The 19606-nt window shown below is 36.4% G+C and overlaps 1 protein-coding gene across 3 annotated transcripts in view; it reads left to right on the top strand.

The window, feature by feature from the left end:
* Positions 1-1400: 1400 nt before the first annotated feature.
* scaf8 (SR-related CTD-associated factor 8) overlaps positions 1401-19606 on the top strand; it is a 58622-nt gene continuing 40416 nt past the window's right edge. The window contains exons 1-3 of one of the 3 annotated variants that reach the window (XM_081348026.1): positions 1406-1594; positions 3230-3313; positions 17323-17417. Coding sequence is in view for 2 of the 3 variants with exons in the window: in XM_081348024.1 (XP_081204150.1) it covers positions 1565-1594; positions 3230-3313 (114 nt within the window). In the remaining variant the exon portion in view is untranslated. Of the gene's footprint in view, positions 1595-3229; positions 3314-17322; positions 17418-19606 lie in introns of all 3 variants that reach the window. The other 2 variants (XM_081348024.1, XM_081348025.1) reach the window with 2 other exon arrangements.

The raw sequence follows: 19606 nt of genomic DNA, 5'->3' as shown, positions 1-19606 counted from the left end.
AGTGTCTACTTCCGCAACAATATCAGCTCAAAAGTATTGAAACAAATATGTATATATATATATATATATATATATATATATAAATTCAAACAGCTGATAAGCATTTTTAAATTACTGATCATTACAGTAAAAAATAGCTTCCAATCTCAATCAGAGACATAGCCAGGTGTTGAAGACTTTCCATTACATGGACATACACAATAAAAAGGCACTCTTTGGATTACTTTTGTTCAAAGCAACACAGAACAACACAGAGGAGCAGAAAAAGAAATAACATGTCTGGACGAGGGAGAGGACTAGATGGTCGAGGGAGAGGACTAGTTGGACCACGGAGAGGACTAGTTGGACTAGGGAGAGGACTAGTTGGACCAGGACAAGGGAGAAGGAGAGGTAGGGGGAGAGGAGTAAGAATGTGTGCTGCTGTTCAAAGAAGAGTAAGAGCTGTTGTCATGGATGAAATAAGAGCCACCATCATATGTAATAAACCATGGTCTATCATTGAGAAAGGCTGGTGAAAGAGTCCAGCCTAATCTCAGACGATAAACCATTGCTTCCATTATCCGGATTTTTCAACAAAGTCATGCATTTCATGAGGGCTATTACTGTAATGCAGTTACAGTAACAAAGTATTGTAATTCATATTGCTAATAAAGCCTTTACTGCAGCAATGCTGTCACTTACTGGGTTTTTTTCTTTTTCAGTTGTACATAAAGTATTGATGACTCCTTCACATTTAAATATTATGTTGTACACATACTATCTAATGCACCATGAATTCACATACAGACAGCTGAATGAATAATAAAAAAAAGGATTTCATACTGTCTGTTCTATACAGATAGAACTGAAACATGACAAGTAATGCAGTTTTTGTAATGCCACCAACTGTTAGTATTTTGACAGTCATTGTGCTATGATTGACTATGTGTTCATGTTGGATAGAAAACGATTGCTAAAGTTTTGACCGAATTATTCGATTTTGAAACGGGTTTGCAGTGTTTTGCTGGAGTTAGAGTATACTGAAATTATTTTTTTTGGCATTTTGAAATGTAGAGTTTGTATTTATTTAAGAAAATTTGGTTTGGGGCTGAGAATGTACTATTTGGCTAATTGTGTGATGTAGGTGTGTTGCTGTGTTAAGAGTTTAGAAAAAGTATTTTAAGAATTGGCAAATGCTTCTTAGCAATTGAAAAAAACTGTAATATTAGAGGATCAAAATGTAGTTTAGGCTACATCTTGTTTTTGGTCTTTATTAATTACAATTCCTAGGCCTATATAACTTGATTGTTCACAGGAATATTGCATATAGAGAGTGTGGGGGCACCTTTGAGATCATTTACAGGGCATTGTTCATTCCCCCAACCTCCTGAATCGTGAGTCTCTCTGGGGGAGTCGACTCCGGGATGATTCGGTCTGTGTTTGTCTTCGCGTTGTCAGCCATATTAGCGCCCTCCTCCATCTCGACCACCGCTAACTTCAGGACATGCGTGCGTCAGGCCGGTTATAAGGACGAAGAGGCATAACGGTTTTTATCTGTTTGAAAGAACACTTTCAAGTCTGTACAATGGAGGCCGTCAAGGCGTTTAACGGCGAGGTCTGTATGATATTTATTTGTATGAATGTAGACACGATAAACTCGAGTGTAGGCCTCTGTTGTCATCAAGCCGGTTTCATGGTGCAGGCCATATATCTTACATAATTTCAACATTTAATCTTTAAAAATCTGATAGGTCTGTGTGAATCTTTGCGTGCATTTTGAAAACCGAAAGAGTAGCAACGTTAAATGCAATAAATTCAGATTAGTGCAGTGTTTGGCGTTTTTTCCCGTCATCTTAGTGGAAAACATGTTGACCAATAATATATATATATATATTAAAAAAAAAATAGTCCGGCAGCTAAAAGTAGGCTTCTCTTTATGCATTTTCTTAATTATAGTCTTTTTTGCTTAAGTATATTTTATCCTATTTAGGAAGTGCTGGTAATATGAGCGCTGATGTTTCCGCTTCGTGTAAGTGCTGGTGAGCAGCTGAGCTTATGTAGACAACAGAGCATGATAGGCCGCTCAAACTTAACGGCTTTTTACGGCATAACAAACATGTTTCAAATCAGTACGAAAATGCTGCAACCCTGGGAAAGTCATGTGATGCCCAAAGATATTGTAGTTTGTCTCAATGGGTTTTGAGATACTGCCTTTGTTTTTAAAACTGAATTGCTAACAGTTAGCAGCAGACGATTAGCCGTGCTAGTGAACATCTAAACCTGTCTCAATGTAATAGACTTCACTTTTCTCTGAACTAGTTCAGTGAGGTCATATCTTTATCAATTAGTTAGTGTTTCAGTGTGAATTTTCATTCTTGTGGGCTAGTTTATTTGAATTAAGGAATTATAATCAACCAACGAGTTGTATATTTTTATGGTTTAGCAGTGTAAATCATATACGTTTAGAGAAAAAGCAAAAAGAGTCCCAAAAAAGCAGACTTGTGTAAAAGGACAATGTGATTTTATTGCAAATATAAATGTGCAGTATCCCTGTAATACACCTTGTAGTTACAACATAATAGCAACAAACCAAAATGTATGATATATGTCTTTTGTTCTTGTTAGATGTTGTTTTATAAATAAAAAAACAGTGAATTACTGAATACAAATATAGTACAAATATATGTTAGGGTTATGTGATATATTGGCCGTTAAATGTTCATTTTTAATGTTATCCTTATCAGCCCGATAAGGAAATTTTGGCCGATATATTAAAGCCGATAAATAATGCATTATTTCCATCACCTACACTTCAGATGCACACTGTTCGCCATGATGGTTTTGAATTGCTTGAAATATGATTGGTATAACTTCAAAAAGGAAAATACAGTTAAGTGCAACATACAAGTCTGTCATATAGGCTACATAAAATTATAATGAGAACATCATTATAATTGTGTCCTTGGGACATGGCTTTTAATTGTGAGACTTTTGTTCTTGTAATCCAGCTCTCAAAAATGATATAAAAATTTGGATTTAGATTTATCGACCAATATATCGGTTATCGCCTTTCAAATATAAAGAATTATTGGTTATCGATTCGGTATCGGCCAAAATGTTCATATTGGTGCATCACATGTAATGCATATACGTGCATCCAGCAGATGACATTAGACTAAATTAATAACTTGCATTAAAAAGAAAGAATGTTAAGTCACAAATTCACCATATTTTTGTTTTTGTTTTTCAGCTGTACTCACTGAATGAATACAAACCACCTATATCCAAAGCAAAGATGACCCAGATTACAAAATCAGCAATTAAAGCTATAAAGGTAAGTTTAATAATAAGGTAACATAACATTAAGGCCAAGTTCTTACGGAGTCCCCCAACTGATTACTTTATTCCCATCTTGGATTTATCCCAAAGAACACGTTTATTCATGACCATTAAAGCATCATGTGTTAATACCCCCCCAAACCCCCTCCCCAGATAATTCCTGTTTAAGTTGCATTTTTCCATTACATTTAATGTAAAATACAGGTAAATAAAGCAAAATGTTTATAACACTATTAACGTAGCTATAGGCTATTTTAGTTCCCTTTACTCCACAACAAATCCGTTCAATTTAACGGTATTCAGAACAGAACAAGAATGAAATCAAGGCAAAAAAAATGTAATTTAAAGTGAAACTGAAACAAACTGGTGTTGGGCTCATGGAGACAACCTCGCTCATTCAGCACAAATCCAAATGTTTCCATATGCATGATGCATTTGGACGCTAACTATTATTTATTATGTATGCTAGGCTTTGTACTTCACTTGTGTTCCAATATCCATGTAAAACATAATCCTTCACACGCGCAAAAAGGAGCTTGGCACACAGGATGTGCTTTTAGCTGGTTTGGTTTCCTTACCCAGGGTTCATACGGTCATGAAAAACCTGGGAAAGTCATGGAATTTTACAATAGCAATTTCCAGGCCTGGAAAAGTTTTGGAAAAATAAATAAGCCCAGAAAGTTTTGGAAAAGTCATGGAAATTAGCTTCAAAATATTTATGTAAGAGAATGTTTAGCCTTTGTGATAATATTGGTTAAATAAACTATAATACATTACGTTCATTCGATCCATCCGACTCCAGCATTGCATCAGATTTCGTTTTGCAGTGTTGAGCATTATAACCAGTCGCACACGTTTCTGTTGAGCTTATGAATGTGATGGTCAATCAGAGGTGTTCAGATTAGTCATCGCTTAAACAGTGTTTCGTTCAGTGGCAGTGCGTGCGCTCTCTGACTGAATTCTCCCATCATAAACAATAAAGTGCAGATTCGATGTAAAGAGCTTCATGCCACAGTCTAGTGCGTTCCCGTGATTTTAACGGGAGTGTTTGTGAGAGCTTAGTCACGCTAAGACTCAAGTTATGGACCGCTTCACGATCTGTCACGTTCTCTGCTCCCTTTCTGTGTTCATTTTATTCCAGTTAATATAATTTATTCATCGTGCTGATAAGATTGTCTTAATTTTCTAATGCGTAAAAATTATTAAAATAATTCATAAATGGTTCTTAGATTTTATCCGTGTAGCCAGAATATGACGTGCAGTTTCCCCAAACGCGAAAACATTTTTATTCATTCTATTAATAAAGATTAATAATCATTATTACAATATCAAAAGCATTAATTGACAATTATGACCTGTTAAGAGTTCTTGTTAATTTTATTATTTATGAGTAACATTAAACAGTCTGTGTAAGTAAACATTTATGCTATTTCAGATGCAGTATCAGTCTATATAGTATTCTGATTGATTTAAGTAATTAAATGTAAGTATTTGACAAGACAACACAGGTGATCATAAAAAATGCCCCTGGAAATCAATGGCAAGTGGAAAATTAATGGAAAAGTGAATTTCTGACCCGGAGATGGGCTAACGTCTGGCAGTTGCAGTTTGTACTTTGGTCTGGTCTAAATAGCAGAACAAATAAACTTGACTGTGTTTGGGGAATTCAGATAGGGACTTTATCTTGATGATTGATGGTTATCCAATGAGATTAATCGTAAATAGGTGCCTAAGCTGTTTTAAAGTTGTCTTGGGTACCAAATTTTGTGTTCCAAAAGTTTGTCTCTCACTGCCAGCCTGTAAAGTTACGGCCAGTGTTACTGGACAGTGGACACTTTTATTTATTTATTTATTTATTTAACATTGTTGCCACAGTAGGGCTGAACGATTAATTGCAGTATAATATCCCGATATGATAGAAAGAGATTTAACAAAGGCTGCGATTACACTCTGGTCACGTGACACGAGAGAGTAAAGCAGTCTGCAGAGGAAGCATCAACTTGACACGCTACGCATAAAGGCCTGGCATACAGGAAAGATCAGTTCATGTTTAGTCTATCTAATGTTGTGTCGATCATACTATACAATAGGGATGGGAGAAAAGATTTACTCTCCAACCTTTCTGGATCGATTCTGAGCTTAGTTTTTAACCACAGATGCGTAATGTTTTTAACACGCTGTGTGTGCTTTAGAAACACCTGTATTCTGCTTGTTGCCAATTCCTCACACACACACCACTCAAACCTTCAGTAAAATAATCTTTCATAAAGTTCGGCAAGGTTGAAGAGAATTACAAGGACATTCTCATTGCACAGGATATGCGCATAGAAACGTGCGCTTTGCTTGATGTTAAACGTAGGGATGCACCGATACCATTTTCTCAGAACCGATCCGATCCGATCCAATACCAAAACATCTGAGTATCGGCCGATACCGATCCGATATCAGCACTTTTTTTTTTTTTTTTTAATCAATGTAGAATTTGTTGAACTGATAATTACTCTTTTGTGTGTTAACATTATTATAAAGAAAGACAACAAATGAAAAAATTACATGATCATAATCTGACAAAATACTATTATAAACTAGATTAGTTTAAAATTCAGCAGCAAAAGTTACTCTAGAAAAATCATGAGCGCATAATAATTTAGTGAAAAAAACATTATTTAGTGGAGATCAAGTGGAAACAATCTCTGTTACCTTAAATTATACGCTTATCTCTGTAAAGCTGCTTTGAGACAATCTACATTGTTAAAAGCGCTATATAAATGAAGATGACTTGACTTGACTTGAGATGGGGAACAAATAAAAGTGAATAAGTGTAGCACTAAATCTGTTAAAATGTTACTCATTGCTCTTTGTTTTGTTGTAAAATACATTCATGAAAAACAAGTAAATATATTTATAATTGTAACGCAGTTCAGATGTTACGGGAAGAAGGAGGCGGGAACCGGCGAACATTCAAACATTTTAATAACATAAAATAAAACAAATAAAAAACGAAAGTAAAAGACAGCAGCCCCTCATGGACGACTGCTGTCACACAAAACATCAAATAAAGCACAGGCCTGTTCCTCTCTCGCTCTTCACTGTCTTCGCTCCTCCTTTATGCTTCCGCTCCTCCGTGAGAGATGCGAGACCGGTGCGTCGCGCACGTGTCGCTCATTATCAGTCACGCCACCGGCCTCGCGCCCGTCCTCCCACGGCCCTCGACCTCGTCGTGCTTGCCACAATAATATATACTATAAAATTAAAAGACATTTCTTTTAAATGTAGAGCGCAGCTGTTTTAATGAGGCAGCAACATATTATAGATAGGCTATTAATAATCTTTCATTGCCCAAAAGTATTATAATACGAAAGGCTCCAATATAGAACGGCACACAGCGCTAATGCGGATCCTGTGCGCAGAACGATGTGTTTAAAGCAACAACAGAGTCGCAGCGCTTCGCATTGAAAAGTTCAAAGGAAAAAGGGAAGAGATATTGATGCGTAGTTCCGGTGTATTTTATCAATGCAATAGTTTATAGTTTATAGGAGGATCTTTCCGAATTTTAGATAAGACCCGCCCTCTCCACTTTTTGAAAAGTTTGATTGATTCACCAGAATGATTGACAATTAGGAGGACCAATAGTATAGGTGATCCACCCGGAAGTAAAAAATCCTCCGCTATACCTTTAAGATATGCTGTGATTTTAAATTTGAACATGGATTTTTATTCTTATTTTACATGTACACACAGACATTTCATGGAACGTAAGGTCATGAATATTTGCCTCAAAAGTCATGGAAAAGGCATGGAAATGTATTGGTAGAAATTCACAAACCCTTACTTTTCCATTTGGTTGCAAGTGAGGGTCAACGGAGTGTTTGCAGAGAGAAAGAGAGCCTGCTCACACGCCCTTCTGATTGGGAGTGATTTATGATTGATGTTGTCGCATCTCTAGTCGTGTTGTGAACGGATAAATTGCTTGGCACTGGAATCTTATCGCGTTGCGTCTGGTTAGGACACGGTGTGAGCAGTTATTCTGCTGCTCAGTCCTTTAAAAGTCTTAAAATAAGTTGTATCAAATTTAAGGTAATAAAGTCTTACAAATCTGAAGTGGTTTAAGAAAAGTCCTAATTATTATTTCAAGAGGTCTTAAATTTGGCAAGGGAAATCACAATAATATGCTTATGGCATGTTCTCGCAGATGAACAGGGATCACAGACTTCTTAAGTTAATTTTCTTCTGGAGTCAGTAGAAATGTTTCTTAAGTTATTGTAACTGTGATCTTAATTGTCTGCCACCTGTAAACTGGTGTCTTAAAGGGATGGTTTATACAAAAATGAAAATTCTGTCATTTACTCACCCTTATGTTGTTCCAAACCTGCATGAGTTTCTTTCTTCTGTTGAACATAAAAGAAGATTCAGTAAAAAATGTGGGTAACCAAACAGTTTACGGTAGCCATTGACTTCCATAGTTTTTTTTTTTTTTTTTTACTGTGGAAATCAATGGCTACCATCAACATTCTTCAAAATATCTTTTATGTTCAACAGAAGAAAAAAACTCATAAAGTTTTGTAACAGCATAAGGGTGAATAAATGACAGGGTTTTCATTTTTGGGTGAACTAACGCTTTAAGGACTGCTCCACACAGTTGCATGTGCAATAATAGTTTGTTTTTCATCCTAGTTCAATTAACCATATTGTTTAAAGCTGCACTATGCAGGAATTGTGTTTTTGTCAAACAACGACCCCTAGAGTCGCTGTGGAATACTTGCACTGTCGTAAATTCAGTCACAACACAGCAATCAGAGGAAGACGCGCTGAAAACTGTAATGCTGTTCTCTTCCTTCATAACTCATACTGAGAAGGTTTGAGTTGCAGTGGAATTTGTGACTGTTTCACCTGTTCAACCATATCAAAGTTTCGTAATTAGTAAGTCCGTGCTTTTTTTCTTATGTGCTGAAGGGCCGCTGTGCCTTGGTGAAACGTGTTTGTATGTGAAGAGGTCTTTTCCAAAACGCAATAAACATAAAAAAGCTGCCTCAGAGAACCAGCAAAAGTAATGATTATGAATATGTAAAATATTGAAATAAGACATTTTAGTTGTTTATTAATTTCTGTGTCGGCTGCAAAGATGAAGTTGACGATTGACTCGTGATCTTTGCAGTAGGCTAGTGAACGCACCGGAGAAATGCACATTTATTAGGCTACATAGTTTTATTTTGTTTTGGATGGTTTTGTTTAGAATCAGCTTTCTGTAAATATATTTCACATTTTTTAGGCCTGTGTGAGGCGAGGCTACGGTTCGGTTCATGATGATCTCCAGTTCAGTGATTGCTAGCCTATACTTTTTATGTAAATCCAGGAAATTGGTTAATTTATTAAAATTAAGATACAATTAATACAAAACGAAATTCGTTTTAAAGAAAGGCTTTGTGCTTTCTGTTTTGAGGTCTCTGTGAAAGTTTGAAAGTCTTATGCGCTTTCAGAGCGCTTTCACTTGCGTTTCAAGTGCTCACAGAAGAGATGGGTTTTCAGCTGGGGGTAGACTAGAGAGTTGAAGACTGAAAGAAAATGAAAAATACAATCCAAGATAGGCTAATTACCTTGAGTCAAAAATAACACTGAATAACAGCAGAACTGGTGTATTTAGAAAAACCACTTGCGCGCTCTCGCCGCGTCCACTAACTGACCGCTTGTCCTGTTTGTGATCTGAATCTCCTAGTATTTATATCTTTCTACAGTTGCTGTCTCGGCAAGCAATTAAGCAAATACAGCGAAAATGGCCCAAATCGAAACTAGCTGCTAGCAGGCAATATTTCAGTGCAATTAAACTGCAATAATAATTTTCACTCGCGGCATTATTTAAGTTATAACGCGTCTAGATAAAATACGGATTTGTGAGAAGGTAAAAATTAAAAATAAGCAGAGAATCGAAGATAGGCTTACCTTGAGTCAAATGATAGTTTGTGATAGTTTGAAAATTGTGCTCGTTTACACTATTTACAACCTCTAGGCTTATTTATGTCCTGATAATTGTGTGAGATATTGACAACTGTTCTCATGATAATCGCAGGAATCAACTTCAACAGCGTCGTTTCCAAAAAAGAGATTTACTTAGGCTACTAGTCCATCAACAAGATCGCCAGGTCAGCATCGCTGTTGCATCCAGTGCTGCTTTTTAGCTCGCGCCAACGAGTGAAAGCCTGACCGAGTGGGACTATGGACTCTTGTCCGGTACCTCACACAGTCAGATTCTCTCTTCCTTTTCCTACACTCTTCCGACTGCGCTTTCTTTGTTTTTTTCCATCGTCGAGTCTTCCAAGAATCACGTCTGAAATGCGCGCAAGTGTCTTCGTGCTTCATGTTGTTGTTGATGTGTGTGACATCGTTGCCGTAAAGCAAGTCGTGTTCTCGCGAGATTTGTCGGGGGCGCCTCTCTCAAACTTGCATTGCTGGTTTTTCCAGAGGCGTCCCCCCCCGAGCTTTACTACCAGGATTATTCGCCCTACTAGGAGTTTGTTTACCACCGAAATGACTTTGAAGCTGTAATATTAAGGTACAATTCTTGCATAGTGCAGCTTTAAAGGTGCTGTATGTATTTTCTTTACTCTATTAATGCATAAAAATACCATAATGTTATTTTTTTTAATTATACCATATATGGTATTTTTATTATACCATAATAAAAATGCCATTTTTGACTGTATTAATGCATAAAAATACCATAATATGTTTGCAGACATTTAAGAGAATATGTGATGTTTAAGTTCACATACTTGTTTCTCAGAAAAGGCAAAATCTGTTAAGGTGTAATTAAATGTAACAAATCATGTAAAAATATGATCATCTTTTGTTGGAAAATTAAACATTTAGGCTATCAAACTTTATTTTTGCCTTAATCTTTTAAACAACTGACAGGTGATTTTTATGAAATGTAGTTTGATCACAATTTTCTCAATTTCCCAATTTCTTAAATCAGCTTAGGAGAGTCAAATTGGATGACTACTTGGTCTCATCTCAGAATCACCTGTTTAACAGTGTATCTATTGCCAAAATTATGAAAAAAGATCAGTCAAGCACAGAAAATAATTGCAAATATTCAAATCGGTAATGTCATAATCAGAATGTATTAGTTTGTGCAAGAAAAATGTCCGTCAAAATATAACGCACAACTTCCTGTTTCTGTCAGGAACCAGCACTTGACTTTTTAATTGGATTGGCTTTTATTCTTTTAAGAATGCAATGTGAAATATTTCACTCAGTTCCCTGATCATTCTGATTTAATGTCAATGAGTAAAGATCAAATGTGTACTTTCGTGTGTTATGTTTTCTGGTGTACATCTGTCTCTGAAAGACAGCATGTTTAAGCTGCTCAGGCTGCCATTTTCTCCTTCTCGGAAAGCAATGACGTAGTCAAAATATCCAATGGTGTGGGTTTTCCAGGAGATGTATTTATGTCCCTGGACCTCTGCTTCTCGTAAATACTACTATGTATTGTGCACGTTATTTGGGATGTGCGAAACAACGCTTTCCAATATTTTGAATTTGGACTGCAGTACTCATTTCAATCAGTAGCTGTCCGTATTACATATTGCACTTTTAAACCCTTCCTAATGAAGATCTCTAAAACTTATTTGGATTGTACAAAATTATCTGTGTCCATAAAAACAATCCAAACAAGTTTTGTTGGTACTAGGGCTGTCGCGGTGAAGGAATTTCCCTTGCGGTGATTTTGAGTGGCTAAATAGCGCAATATGCCATTTATTTATTTTGATTTATTTGTTGCTATATAAATAAGTGTTACGCTGTGGTCAGCAGGCACAAAAATTAGGACATATTCAGTAACCGAAACCAAACAGCATTTACATTATCCGTTTACAATATTCACTTCTTATTAGGGTTTAAAGCGGGTTACAGTAATACACACTGGTGTCAAAAGGGACAACTTTCTTCCAAAGGAAAACACTATCTCTTACTATTAAAGTGAAAGAAGGAAAAAAAACCTTTGTAAGAATTTTTTACTGTCATAAGATATGTGATCATAACACATCTGGTGTATCTGGAATCATGTTAAACATTTAAATCAACACTTTGTAAGTCCATAAGTAGTTGTCCTTAAAAGTGTGCGTTTGTATGAACTATTGTGTAAATGTTTTGTAGAACTGAAAATACAACTAAATAAACACTTTAGTAAATATATATTGTCTTAAAAGTAGGGATGCACCAATACCACTTTTTCCAGAATGAGTACGAGTCTAGGCTGGGTATTGGCAAGGGCCTCACAATTCGATATGTATCACAATGCATGTCACTCAATTATTATTTTTATTTTTTTTTAATGTAAAAAATAATAGAGCTGAAAATAAAACTTGCTGTGTACCATCTGAGGTATTCTGGTTTGTGTATCACATTATATTGATAACTCAGCAGAAAAAAAAACGTTCATTCCGATTTATTAGATAATAATTATTAAATGTATTTATTTTTATAAGTTGTTGTCAGTGAACACACTGAAATGAGTTGCATATTGTGTCACTGAACACTTTTAAATAAAAATGTAGATGCCACAAAATTTATAAAACTGAAATAGTATGTTGTAAATAAATTAAGTGCATTAAATGAAACATTCATACAACTGAAATAGTCAGTATGCTTAATATTCAACAATATTATTGATCTGCCTGCGTTGACACCATTTTATTAGAACTGAACTGGACGATGACATCACTGTTTTCTCCAGAGCTGCTACCCAGATAAATTCACTAAATTATGTACTAATGATTTTTACAACCTCAATGAATCAAGTACTGAACTTACTTAATATGGACTATAATGCCATTTTCCTCTAGAGCTAATGTAAAATTCTGTCAGTAATCACTCACCCTCATGTTGTTCCAACCCTGTAAGATTTTCGTTCATCTTCAGAACACAAATTTAAGATATTTTGAAAAAATCTGAGAGCTGGCTCACTGCTTCATAGGCTGCTAGGTAATTGCATCTGCCGGCCCAGAAAAGTTAGTTAAGACATTCATTTTCTTCAGTGTGGGCCTCTGAGTGAGTTCACGAGAAGTTGGTTGTTTCTTGAATATTTTAGTGTAGTCTGGCAAAGCTTACAAACAGCAATTGTTTTATCTAATTATTATTATTTACTACTCCCTGACTTAAACCGTCTTTTAAACCAAAGAGCACCCACATGTCGGCTCTGCAAGCTGGAGGCGCTCATATTTTCTGCCATGCTCACTCCCGCTTACTTCTGAGACATTGGCCGCATGAATGTAAATTACGGGCAACTGTTAGCTTTGTAGACTGCGAGTCAGCGATCTAGAGGATCTGAGGAGGTCGTTTGACACACAGAAGGGATTTGATGAAATGTTGACGTCATTTTAAACCAGTTTAAAGCATGATTTAAATAAAAAAAAGTATTGATGCTAGAGGTTGGAATATCAATATTTTGCACAGCCCTATACGAGACGATGCTTTCATTTTTGTACTCTTTGGTACAGATTACTGATACCATTTTTTTAATTGCATTAGTAATAATAAAAAAAAGTATAGAACCCAAAGGAATATGAATCATATTAGTTGATTTAATTTGTTTACCAAATAAATGTTTTCTTTCGTTATCTTATTTTTAGTTCAGTTATATATTTTATAGATATTATGATACATTGTGAAACTAGAGGACTTTCTTCTTTTTCCCCAAGAACAGGCGAATAAGTTTAGTCTCCAGCAAACACAGATTTAGCAACAATCCTTCATATCTGGTGATTCTAAAATTTAGAGGATAAATGTGCAGTATGCACAACTTGGGATAAAAAGGTTTCTCTTTACTAATAATTTGAAAATGTCCTTTCACAAGATGAGGGCAGTGTGGTATGTTATGCTTTATTCATTCTGTGATCATTAAGGCTGATATCTTTTTCGAGTCATAGTCAGTATAGCACTACAATGATGAGGACTGGAGAACACACAGACTGCAGATTAACACTTTTTTTTTAATCCCTACTGAAATCAGAAATCTGTCCTCTTCACTAATTCTCATAGTTGAGAAACATATGTTTACTGATGACTAGCTAATTATGCTAAGATACTTTGTATGGAAAGTAGCCGTTCGGATAATTATTTAGTGCTGTTGTCTCAGTCTTGGCTGTGAGTGCACATTTTATTTATGGCTTGTTGATAAGGCGATTTTAAATGGTTGATGCTGGTTAATTGCTTAAAAGAATTTGACATGTTCATCCTTAAGAACCAAGGTTAACTTTTGAAATTGTTTTGTCTTTTGGGATATAAATAATAATAAAAAAAGACTTTTTTTTTTTCTTGTAACAAGGCGGCGCGTATAAAAGCATTTATAGCTGTTTTAGCTGAACCTGATTTATAAAGTGGTGATTTGAAGACAGATCATGTGAAGTAGTTTTTCAGGTTTTTGTTTGTAGAGTTTCATATGTTGTGGCAACACAGTAGTTGAGTGTATTGTGACATGACATGAAATAATTAAAGTATGGGTTTAGTGCAAATAAAAAGTCAAGGCCTCGTTTCTACCTGGTAAGATGTTTTTGGTGGTTCAATCACAAGTGGTCAGCGCTCCATAAGTGGAAACCTTTTGTGATCACACCACTGAAATCCATACAAATTAATTGAAGGCACAATATGTAGGATTTTTGGATTGAAACCACTTGTTATATATTTTATATTAGTATATATTAGTTATATATTAGTTTTATGTTTTGTTGACTTGCATTATCCCAAATGTTTCCAACAATGTTTTAATCCAGAGAAATCCACAATTTTACATGCATTGCGTCGCCTGTCAATGACATCATATCCGCGCTATCCTTGAGTTCAGGTTTTTCTTCCGTAGAAACCATAGAACCCCAAAGATGCTTTAATATATTGTGTTTTATTAGACCGATGAGCAACTATTTGGAGACATTTATCGACAGAAAATGAATCATTGTTATTCACGGTTAGTCTTATTGTTATAATCTCTTGTTTTCTTGATTTACAGCGAGTATATAACATATTTGTACCATGCCTCAGAGACTATGCTATTTTGTCAAGTGGCTAACATAGCCACAGTAACAGCATTTTCTCCATCATATAATATATTTTAAATTAATTGCATGCTATTTAGCAGCACAAGTCATCCAGCTTTTGTTAGTATGATATTCTAGCATTGGCCTAACTTACTGCAGTGTGCAACAAGTCTCATACCAGCCGCCGAGCAAACGCACAGAGTAACGTTATAGCATAACTTGCAACACACTTTTTAGTATGATTGTTTGACCAAGTAAAACAGCACTGAGTTACCCCACAATATTATTTCAAGTAAAGTTACCTGTATGAGTATTAATTCAGCATGTGCTTCTATTTCATTAGAAAGAAATAATGTTCATTTAAGTGATCAAACATAACTGTAACAATGTTCAGGGAAGGAGGCGGCAGACATTAAAGGGTTAGTTCACCCAAAAATGAAAATTCTGTCAGTAATTACTCACCCTCATGTTGTTCCAACCGCGTAAGACCTTCGTTCATCTTCGGAACACAAATTAAGATATTTTTGATGAAATCTGAGCCATGTCTGAATCCTCCATAGGCTTCTATGTGACCGAAACTTGCTGGCCCAGAAAAGTTATTAAAGAGATCGTTAATATAGTCCAAGTGACTCCAGTGGCTCAATCTTAAGTTTATAAAGCGACGAAAAAACTTTTTGTGCGCAAAAACAAACAAAAATAACGACTTTATTCCACTATTCATTTCCTTCTCTCTGGACCTCTAGTTGGTTCGCGTAGTGTTTTTGCGCAGCGCGTCTGTGTACACGTCACAACGTAGGCTCACTATTGGCCGACGCCGGTCATGTGTGTGATGCGTGATGACGTGCAACACAGACGCGCAGCGCAAAAACACTACGAGGTCCAGAGAGAAGGAAATGAATAGTGGAATAAATTCGTTATTTTTGTTTGTTTTTGCGCACAAAAAGTATTCTCGTCGCTTGATATACTTAAGATTGAGCCACTGGAGTCACTTGGACTATATTAACGATCTCTTTAATAACTTTTCTGGGCCAGCAAGTTTCGGTCACATAGCAGCCTATGGAGGATTCAGAAATGGCTCAGATTTCATCAAAAATATCTTAATTTGTGTTCCGAAGATGAACGGAGGTCTTACGCGGTTGGAACAACATGAGGGTGAGTAATTACTGACAGAATTTTCATTTTTGGGTGAACTAACCCTTTAAACGTAACTTTAATCATAACTTTAATCGTAAAAGAAAAACATCAAAACGAAAGGACCGGCATCTGCTGACTGCGGCATAAGCACAATAAACGTAATATATCCCAGGCTCTCGACCCTTCCCTGCTTCATACCACAGTAACATTAATAAAACTTAAATACATTAGCTCATCCATGAACATGATTTTGGATTGCTTTCCATCGGCTGTGGAGGTGAAGACGACACTTTCCATGACTCCACACTCAGTTGCGGCATCATCAAGCTACACCTTTGTTTTGAATAAGCGACCTCTAGCAAAATGACATATTGTGCCTTTGAAAAACTGTGACTGCGTCACCTTTGTATTGTAAATACTAATCTGTCAGGAATGCAAACAGCAGTGAAGCACCACCTACTCGCCCCACTCAACTAATGTAATCATTATGGGATGTGTTATGAGGAAGTGTACCATACCAAAACATGCATTGAAATTGATGTCTGTGGCAAATAAGAGATAGAGATGAAAAGCCTAGTCTTGTGTTTGTGTCCATTCGTGTGACACTTGGCCCTAGGGGTGGGCAATATGAAAAATCTTATATCATGATAATGTTTAGTAATTTTATTTCACGCTGAAGATATACATCACAATATAAAACATTTGGTATGCCACAAGCGGAGGCAAGCATGAGTAATAAAAACCATCAGCTTGGAACAGTTCCGGTATTATTCAGGTATTCTGGTCCTGGAGGACCCCCAACACTGCACGTTTTGAGGGCGTCTTTACACTGGCAGGTTAGTTCAGAACGGGGCTCGGTTCGCATGAGAAATTGCTAATTTGAAAGCCTGGGAGCGCGCAGAGGTACCGAACCCGAGACTACCTGTGCCTGTGACTAAACTGCCACGATTCGCATGAATGTGAAAGCAACACTACGTCGGGTGCGTGCTTGTTCAGGAAGTAAAGTAACCTGCGCATGCGTTTTAGCCGATTACAATGTATTTAGTTCCATAAATAACATGTAAGGGATGATAGTTATACAATAAAACACATGTAAGGGATGATAGTAATTTAATAAAACACATGTGAGGGATGAGTGTTGATGATTTACCTTGATGAGCGAGAGCGTGAGCCTGATGAGCGAGAGCGTGAGCCTGCAGTGTATTCGCGCATAGCGTGTGCAATCAGGGAAACTAATTAATAACAATCCACTGTTTCCTCAAAAGAGCCTTTGCAAACAGCCGAAAGCCGCCTTCATGCGACACACATACAGTAAACCCAAGTTTCGTTTACTTTGCTGCGCATAATAGCACCAAATTAATAAAAAATCAATTGACCCGCGTTCTGTTTTGTGTGAAACCAGACCAACGCTGCGGGGGGGCTCAGTGTAAAGACGCCCTGAAAGTCCCCTCTTTCTGACACGTTTCAGCTCCTGCAGTTTCTTCTAATGAGCTGATGAGTTGAATGAGGTGTGTTTGATTGGGGAGACAAAGAAAATGTGCAGTGTTGGGGGTCCTTCAGGAACAGTAGAGTTACCGATTTGGAGCACACAAGATACAACATAGAATTAACCACTCAAGTACTTTATTTAAATGTTCTCTTTACATTTTCCACTCATTCTTTGTATAAATCATGGCACAAGCTCAGGCCATTTACAGGTTATCTGTATCAGTTTTCTAACTGAGTATTTTTTTTGTTGTTGTTGGTGTTTCTGGGACATTGCAGTTGTTGCATACTTGGTATATTGAACTCCTAATGTATTGTTTGTTTTTCTGTGAATAACACATCTTTCCCCTTCCCTCAGCAGCTCTCCCAGCTCCCCCAAAGCACTGAAAGTCAAGCAGGAGGATGGGGCGAGAGAGAGTTTCAAAGAGATAAGGGAACCCCTAACCAGCTTAGGTAGGAGATGGGCTGTTTCAAAAGGAGGATGGAAGAAGCCACATGAGAAATAACTCAAAATGCTCTTTAATATAGGCAGGAGTGTTAGGGGGCCCTTATGGTTCCCAGGGTTCACTGCTTCAGTGATCATCACACCTGTATTTATGTATTGCGCGTGTAGACCAGTGCCGTTTGAAGAGTGTTTTTAATGGAAGTGCTAAGTTTTGTGCCTGCAGGTGTTAGTCTTAGTCTCTTCTTGGTGTTGTGACAACTTCTGTGTAACAAGTTTGTCTGGAAAGGTCTTAACTTGAGTTTATTCAGAGATTTGACGCTTTCATTTAAGAGTGTAGGCTACTATTTTGTTTGACCTAGTGAGATGTAGTTCTTGAGTGTTGGATGTCCGAGGAAGATGTGTTGGTTGTCATAATGAACGTCAAGCTCACGAAATGATGCACAATATTGGGTTCATGAGAACAAGACGAGACTATATTTTATTGCTGTTTTTAAGAAATCTTTAATGACAAAATATGACTGGAATAATACTGAAAGTTACAAAATGCTAAACGATGAAGATGCATTTTGAAAAGTATGGCTGTTACTAACAATTATTTTGGTAATCGAGTAACCGGTCGATTATTTTGATGAATATTAAAGTATACAGGAATTATTTTTATGGTAATAAAAATAGACCTGAGTGGCTTTTTAAAATAGCTTAAAATGCATATATAATAACAATTAGGGATGCACAATATATCGGCCACCATATTTGTATCATCCGATATATATGATCAATTTTAATGTCATCGATACCAACCCGTTATGAAAATGTGGCCGTAAGTCTGTCATACACAAAATTAGAATGAAAATGCTACTGTAAAAGAACGTTGTGAATTCTCTGTACGCCCATGTTTCAGTGCACATTGTTGCAGGATAATCGCATCCACAGCAGAGTTACACCTTCATGACTTTAAGTTTGCGTGCCTTCTGTTTACACAGCCTTTTGTTTTGTGCAAATGTAAGTTGTATTATTGTTTATTTTGTGTGTGTGTGTATATATATATATATATATATATATATATATATATATATATATATATATATATATATATATATATATATATATATATATATATATATATATATATATATATATATATATATATATATGATGCATTTGTTTAAGAATTAACATGGTAGTAAAACGTGCCGGTGATCAGTGAAGTGCATGCAGCTCAAACAGCAATGCATGACATTAATAACTATGGTTGGGACTATCGTATTACAGAACATTATATAGAGAACACTATTGTATAAAACCTTGTGAATTATTTGGGTTTAGTTGCTGTATTTCAGCTCGTTGTTGTTACGAGAAGAGCGCATCCATAACAGGAGTGACACATTCTGAATAGCACTTAACTTAGTTCGTTTACTTGTGCATTTGCATCATTTTGTGCAGATATAAGATGTAATATTAAGTTTATGTTGCATAAATGTCTGATTAATTTAATATAGGATGCGTTTGGTTGACTTAATTAAATGGCTAAAGTTCATTACAGGAGTAGTTCACTTTAAAAGGAAAATTAGCCAATGGTTTACACACCCTCAAGCCATCTTAGGTGTGTGACTTTCTTCTTTCAGACGAATACAATCGGAGTTATATTAAAAATATCTTGGCTCTTCCAAGCTTGATAATGGCAGTGAATTGCAACCATCAGATTGAAGCTCAAAAAAGTGCATCCATCCATCATAAACGAACTCCACGCGGCTCCGGGGGGTTAATAAAGGCCTTCTGAATCAAAGTGATGAGTTTGTGTATGAAAAATATTCATATTTGAAACTTTATAAAGTAAAATAACTAGCTTCCGGCCAAACGAACATACGGATTAAAGTCTAAGAGCAACTTGCGCGAGTAATGCGACATACTGCTGATATTTACGCTACGTCATGATGCACTACGCTACTTCCGACGTCATAAGTTGCATAAGTTGTGCTTTGGACGCAAGTAGACTGCGTATGGCCGTTTGACTGGAAGCTAGAATTTTACTTTGTGTAAGAAAAATATTCATATTTAACGCGTTACAAACTCATCGCTTGTTTCAGAAGGCCTTTATTAACCCCCTGGAGCCGCGTGGAATTCGTTTATGATGGATGGATGCACTTTCTTGCAATTGCAATTCACTGCCATTATCAAGCTTGGAAGAGCCAGGATA

The sequence above is a fragment of the Scardinius erythrophthalmus genome (assembly GCF_964197995.2).
Source record: "Scardinius erythrophthalmus genome assembly, chromosome: 19".
NCBI lineage: Eukaryota > Metazoa > Chordata > Actinopteri > Cypriniformes > Leuciscidae > Scardinius > Scardinius erythrophthalmus.
This window is presented reverse-complemented; position numbering and strand designations above follow the sequence as displayed.